Genomic DNA, 7,392 nt, shown 5'->3' on the forward strand with positions numbered 1-7,392 from the left:
GTTGCCCACTTTCGGCCATTAGAGAGTCGATAGGACTGGTACAAAAGGCGGCACAAATTGTCCGGATACAGTCGTTATAAAGGGGTTCCAGCCTTTTGATGACTTCGTCTATTGCCATGCTGGTGAACCCTAGGCCGTAGAGGATAGTGGGAATAAGCCAGCCGTGGAGAAATCGAAAGAGGGAGTCTCGATGGGCAAAACTGGTCTTGTTGGTTAGAATGCGGAGAATATTGAGTTTGTTAATGGCGTTTTTCCTTGTTTGATTCATGTGACACTTAAAGTTTAGACGATCGTCGACCCATACTCCTAGGATGCGGGTGGAGTGCACCAATGGGATGGTTTGATTAAGCATTGTTAATGCGGGAATTTTTTTGAGTTTTCTTCTATTTGGGCCAAAGTGAAGGAGGGATGACTTGGAGGGAGAAAACTGAAACCCGACGGTCGGGGCCCATTCGGCAACAGAGTTTACGGCCGATTGCAGTCTTCTACGAGCCATTCTGGCAAAGGGAGAGGTGGAGATTAGGAGTATGTCGTCCGCGTACACTAATGTTTCGATGTTATTAGGGGTAGCATCAAAGAGCGAGTTAATTGCAATTAGAAAAAGAGTGGGAGCGATGACAGAGCCTTGAGGCACTCCTCCGAGGATCGGTTTGATGATTGAGCGAGCTCCGTTTATGAGCACTTGAATGGATCGGTTAGTGAGAAATTCTTTAATATATTGGAGTATCCTGCCGCCCAGGTCCCATTTGACCAGTTGGTTAATTATCGCCGATCTATCGACCCTGTCGAAGGCTTTCGACAGGTCGAGCGAGAGGCATTCGACGTGTTGGTGTTGATTTAGGTTGGTTGATAGGATAGATTCAAGTTGTTCAAAGTAGTCGTCAGTAGACCTCCCGGTCCGAAAAGCAAACTGTCTGGAGTCTAGAAGTTTTCGTTTTTCCAGGATGGCTTGCAGACGTCGGTTTACCATCCTTTCCAGGATTTTCCCGGGGCAATCAAGGAGGGTGATTGGGCGATAGTTATCGATCAGGTGTAGGTTTTGCTTCGGTTTGGGTATGGGTATTACTAATCCAGTCTTCCAGCTGTCGGGGAGTTTGCCTTCAGACCAAATCTGGTTTAGGATGTTGAGGAAGCATTTTTTGCCAAGAAGTGATAGGTTTTTTAATAAAGGGTATCCTATTTCGTCTGGGCCGGCGGATAGGCCCTTCACTTTTCTAAGAGATGTCGTCGTCAGTTCGTCGAGGGTAAAAGGGCTATTGTAGTCGGAGTTGATGTGGCTGGGTGTGGAAGGGAAGTCGGGTAAGGGAGTGTTGGATGAGGCTGAGACTGAGGAAAAGAGATCGCAAAAGGAATTGGCTAGGGTAGAAGGATCATTTGTGTACTTGTTGTTGAGGAGAATATGGTAGGGGTTTTTACGGGAGTCTCCGCTGAGGGTCTTGATTTTGGCCCAAAGTACGTTGGAGGGGGTATTTGGGTGTACTTCTTCGGTAAACTGCTGCCAGCTTGCGATTTTGGCTTCATTAACTGCTCGCTTTGACCAGGACCGAGCGATCTTGTACTCAGCGAGAGCAGTTTCTTTTCGAGGGTCATCGTTGGGGATGCGTTTAAGGGTACGAAGTCTTTTTCGCCGTAATTTGATGGCTTCTCTAACCTCAGGAGTCCACCAGTTGACGGCGGATTTCCCGGGTATACCACTAGTGCGAGGGATGTGTTTTTCGGCGGATTTTAAAATTATAGTGGAAAAGGTGGGAATGCAAGCAGGGTTATGAGAGGACAGGAGACTGTCAACATCAAGTTGATATCCAAGCCAGTCGGCATTATCGTACTTCCATCGGGGCCTAGCGGTGTTTTGCGGAGAAGGATGTTGGATTTTTATTAAGATGGGAAAATGGTCGCTACCATAGCAGTCGTCGAGGACATTCCAACAAAACTTGGGACCAAGCTCCCATGAGACCATCGTGAGGTCCAGGGCGGACATGTTTCCTGTGGAAGGGTCTAGACGGGTGGGTTGAGAGTTGTTCAGGATGGTTAAGTTGTGGGCTATGGCGAGATTTTCAAGATAAGATCCCTTTCTGGATGTGTGCGAGCTGCCCCAAGATAGTGAGTGAGCATTTGGGTCTGACATGATGATATATGGTGTTGGAATTTGTGGAAGAAGGTCGTCAATTTTTTCGGTGAAATCTGAGTAGGAAGTTTGAGGTGGGATGTAAAGAGAGACAGCAGTTATGTTGAACGGGTAGTGTAGCTTGGCACAGACAACATTCATTGTGGAGTTGATATTTATCAGATCGTAGGGGATACCATTTTTAATTGCAAGGCCAGCGCCTTGTCGGGAGCTTGTGTTGCTGGTGGTGTGCAATTGATAGCCCTTAATGAGATTTTGCGGTATTACGGAGTTACAGAGAATGTCCTGAATGGACAAGACTAGCGGGGAGAATTTCTTCAATAGTAATTGGATGTCAGGAAGTCTGCACGTTAGTCCTCGTGTGTTCCATTGAACGGCAAAGTTCAATGATTTCTTGGGGGCTGGAGATTTTTTGGGGCTCTTACTAGTAGATGTTATGTTGCAGTTGTTTGTAAATATTTGGGATATTGAGTTGGGGGTTGAGTGAGCCATTGTTAGGAGTAAAGGGGTTTGATTTTCGAAGGTAAGAATTTCCCAAAAATTGAATTAAAATGACTTACCAGTTGTGTTGGGTGGAAGGCTATTGGAATTATCTGGTATGGCTGGCTTATTCTTCTTTGTTGTTGTTACCTGGTTGGGTGGGCTTTCGATGGAACTATTTTGGCGGCTTCGTTTTGGGGTGGACGTGTTGCTTGGAGTGCGGATTATTGTCATCTGACGATCGGAATCGCAGCTGGAGTCGTCGGAGTCTTCTTGAGTGGTTGTGGAGTCGCCAACGAGAGTAGATTGGTTGAGGTTCTCCTTGAGCTGGTTCAGTTGTTCCAATAGTTGAGAAACTTGGGCTTCCAGTTGACGGATCCGCTGATCTTTTTGGGTTTCGGCTTGGATCCGTTCGGTGGCCTCCTTTCGGTGCTGTAGTTTGCTTCTGTACACCTTGGTGGCCTCGCCTTGGGAAATTCCCAAGTCAACCTTAAGGCGGACAATGGCTTGCTCCTCCTTGAAGATGGGACAGTTCCGGTTTATGGATGAATGGGGTCCTTGGCAGTTGACACAGTGCGGTTCGTTGGGGCAATCCTTGTGAACTTCGGAGTCACCACAGTCGATGCAAATGGGGGAATTTTTACAACGCAGCTTCGAATGGCCATATGTGCCGCAATTGTAGCACAAGAGTGGGCGAGGGTAATATGGCCGAGTTGCGATGCGGATGAATCCGAAGAAGATGTGAGGAGGAGGAGTGGTGCCTTTAACGGTGAGTACCATCGAGTTGGTTGGAACCGTTTTTTCGCCGGATTTTTTTAGAAAACGATACACTTTCGTAACGCCCTGATCGGCAAGGAAACTTTGCAGATCGTCGTTACTTAATCCCGCAGCATCTTCACATGACACCACGCACTGGCAAAGGTTAAGAGTCGGGTGGCGGTCGATGGTGATCGGAGTGCCGTTTATCAGTCGATCCAGTTTGAGCAGCTTGTTGATTTGAGCGGGGTTCCTAACTTTAAGGAGATAACTCTCCCCTCGGTCAGTTGGATTCCCTCCGTCAATTTTTCCGACGTATTTTTCGACAGACGTCGATATGATGAAGGGGTTTTTGGGAAGTTTTTGGTGGCCGGATGGTTTCATTCGGAGAAATTGCATATCGCCAAACTCTCCAAACGGGTCCATCCATGAAGGAACAGTTCTCATATTTCGATTTCCTGGCGGGTTAAGTGCCCCGCCCCACACTGGGGGAGTTTCCCCCATCTCGGAGTGAGAAAACACTTGTTGCGATGTTTCGCTGAATAAACACCACACTGGCACTGGAAACTCGCGTGAAAAGGATGTCCGTGATCGAGAATACACGAGAACGCAATGAGAAAAAACTACACTTTACGCAGAGCGAATGGAAAAAAAAACGTCCGATCGGTAACGCGGTCGAATGCGAACTGTGTGGTGAAAACTTGATAGAACAAGATAACGAATTACAGCTGATTTTATCTCACTTAAACTCGAAAAAGCGGCCGTCTTCGTTAATCGAATTCGCCCTCCATCGACAGAGTATCCATCACATAGGTTCACTGCTGTACAAAGATAATAGACTCATTCTACCAAAAGCTCTAAGGATAAAAGCGTTATCTTCCGCACACGCCGGACACATTGGTGAAGTGGCGATGAAGCGAATATTGCGACAGTTTTTCTGGTGGCCATGTATATCCAAAGAAGCGGAGTTGTTCGTAAAAATAGGTAAAACTTGCACAATGCTAGCCAAGAAAAATCCACCCATTCCTATATCCAGTCGGACTCTACCAGACGGGCCTTGGGAAGAGTTGCAGATTGATTTCCTTTCGATTCCTGGATTCGGTACTGGAGAATTTCTCATTATAGTTGATACGTATTCTAGATTTCTGTCTGTTTGCGAAATGCGTCGGACAGATGCAGATAGCACTAATGCAGCGTTATGCTATGTTTTCAAACTGTGGGGATTACCTAAAATTATACAGAGTGACAACGGGCCACCATTCCAAAGTTCTGCATTCTGCAACTACTGGGAAGAAAAAGCAGTAATGATTCGCAAATCAATTCCGTTAAGCCCACAATCAAATGGTTGTGTAGAACATCAGAACCAAGGCATAATCAAAGCCTTGGCTGCTTCGAGAATCGACGTGTCAAACTGGAGAGTCGCCCTTCATAAGTACGTGCACAATCATAACACGTTGACCCCCCAAGCAAGACTGAATGTTACCCCGTTTAAATTACTAGTTGGTTGGAAATTCCGGGGAACCTTTCCTTCGCTTTGGCATACGGATAATGTTAAGTCTTTGAACAAGGAAGAAGTAAAAGATCGTGACACTGAAGCCAAATTTACAAGTAAATCTTACGCTGACACTCGAAGAGGAGCTAAAGATTCTAATCTGCAAGTTGGAGATAAAGTTCTTTTGGCACAACAAAAGGAAACCAAAACGGATCCGAACTTCTCGTCCGAATATTACCACATCGTGGCAAAAAACGGCGGAAAAGCAGTTGTTATGCGCAAAAATGGAGTTCAGTATACCAGAACACTTGATGACTTAAAGAAGGCAAACTTGTTGGATAACACAGATCAAATTCCTAATCCGGAAACTGTTAACGATGAGATCGAGTTAAATGCTAGTACCGACACAGAGCAACGATCCACTTCGAGAGAACTCAGAAGTCGTAGAATTAAAGAAACTTAGCCGGTTCAACGATGAAAACGTGTATACAGTGTTCTATTTCTATATTGAAACGACATGTAAGTAATTTTGTTTCGATGGCTCACTCTTATAGTTTAGTAATAAAATTATTCCTAACAGTTTTCACAGAATTCTCTATATGAATTTCAATTTATCTAATTCCGTTTCGATGATTTCAGCACGCCAAGTAAATCCTACAGGTGGACCAGGTTATTACGGAGTACGTAGTTACTTGATTGAACTGTTCAACGGATTAAAATAAAAAGTAAAATTTTACTGCAACTGCTACACAACAATCACAAAAATTAGATCTTAGTTGCGAAATGTAAACACAACTAAAATCTAAGTAAGTCTATATTAGCTTTGTTCAATCGGAGGTAGAAATTAGTTCTTACTGGTTTCTGTCTGCTGGTATAAATAGTTGTTCAATGTTTCGCAGGGCTGATGATACACTGACAAAAAAAAAAGAATCGTCAAATTCTCGTGTTTATGTTAACAAAATGCAATTCGAATAAAGTTTTGAAAGATATTATCAAGAGTGGAGAAGGGGGGCATTGTAGGAAATAATGATGGTTAAATATTAAATATCTAAAGTATATCACTATAACAGTGTAAATTGCAAGCCACAAATAAACTGTGATATAAATACTTTGTTTGACAGTGTAGAAACAGAATGGCTATCTATGAGAATGAGAATTCTATCTCTCTTCCGCATCTAACGGACGATCAGATCGACGTTCGAAAACTCGAGATTCTGAAAACGATAGTTGCGGCGTACGGACGTTGTTTCTCGAGAGTCAAAGCACACATTGTGGTGTCGGAAAGTGATTCAAGCAGCGTTTCGGAATTCATTTCGTATTGGGTGTGGTCCCGTTGGATCGATTTACGGACGTTGTTTCTCAAGAGTCGAGACATACGTTGTGGTCTCGGAAAGTTTTACAAAAAGTATTCGGAATTCATTATGGATCGGGTGAAGTTCGGTTTGATTGATTTTAAGGACGTTGTTTTGCGAGTTGTGAGCTTGTGTTAGGCGCGAAATGGATCTCCGCGGAAGACGCGGTCACGACAGCGTGTTTTACTAAATAGTTGTATTTCTGCCGCAGCATTTGATGGTGGCGCTTTTTGATTTTGTCCGTCGATTTTCGCTAGAGTTCCGAATCTTGTAAGGGATAATTTTTGTTATAATCCATACTAATAACAACTGTTTGACAATGAGTTGTCAAAGGCTACTTCTAAGCAATGCTGAAGAAAAAAAATTTGGCTTCAATTTGTTTGGGAAAGATTCCCACGGAGTGGAAAATTTTGAAAATTCAAGGGTATACCGACTAGAAAAGATTGAAAGTTTTAAATGATTTCGCGTTTTCGTATAATTTTTAACGGGTTTCTCCGCAGGGGGGATGGTGATCTCCTCGATCACCCCCCTAATAGGACCGCGCTTGCTTACGGTTCTGCTGGGGAGCATCGAATTTTTCCTCCGAATATTTAGAGTCCCCCCGGGAAAAAACTGAAGGTTGAATCCGTCACTGACTAGGAGAAACTACATACGTATTATCAGAATTTAAGTCAAAAGCTATTATTATTGGTAAAAAAAATTGGGCAAAATATCATGAAGATCAAGTTTTTATTTTTTCTGTAAGCTTAAACGCAATGATTATTTAAATTAAAGATTTACCCGAATTATTGATTTTTTGTATAATTGAAGCTTGATTGATTAAAGTTAACAAAAAGTTATAACAATCGTTCCGAAAGTACAAAAGTTTGTACCAAATTAAAAACAAAACCGATCGTCGCACGGAAAACCAACGAACGCCCTGCATCCTATTTCTCTATCACCTTTGATAACTTCCGGGTCACGTTTGGCCACAGCAATTACCGACCAAGATAAAGCGCTCGAACCTGAAAGTTGAAATAGAGCTTTTCCCGACTGCATCCGCAAAAACAGAGCCAGGGTACAGTTGGGTGTCAGTCGCTTAATTTTTCTGTCGACAAAGCTGGGATCCGGATTGGCACGGTCTGAACTGGAGGATAGCGGGAGCAGAACTGGACCAGGCTTTTTATATATTCAACAGCTGACGATTA

General features: G+C 43.8%; 1 protein-coding gene across 1 annotated transcript; it reads left to right on the top strand.

Annotated features, from left to right (window-relative positions):
* Positions 1-3,942: 3,942 nt before the first annotated feature.
* LOC129742718 (uncharacterized protein K02A2.6-like) lies at positions 3,943-5,316 on the top strand. Its single transcript, XM_055734663.1, has one exon. It carries the CDS (start codon positions 3,943-3,945, stop codon positions 5,314-5,316), a length of 1,374 nt encoding a protein of 457 aa, XP_055590638.1.
* The last annotated feature ends 2,076 nt before the right edge of the window (positions 5,317-7,392 follow it).

Source organism: Uranotaenia lowii, chromosome 2 (genome assembly GCF_029784155.1).
Source record: "Uranotaenia lowii strain MFRU-FL chromosome 2, ASM2978415v1, whole genome shotgun sequence".
NCBI lineage: Eukaryota > Metazoa > Arthropoda > Insecta > Diptera > Culicidae > Uranotaenia > Uranotaenia lowii.

Bases quoted from the DNA above. Each gene is read 5' to 3' on its own strand.
- LOC129742718 (XM_055734663.1), top strand. From the start codon at position 3,943: ATGTCCGTGATCGAGAATACACGAGAACGCAATGAGAAAAAACTACAC.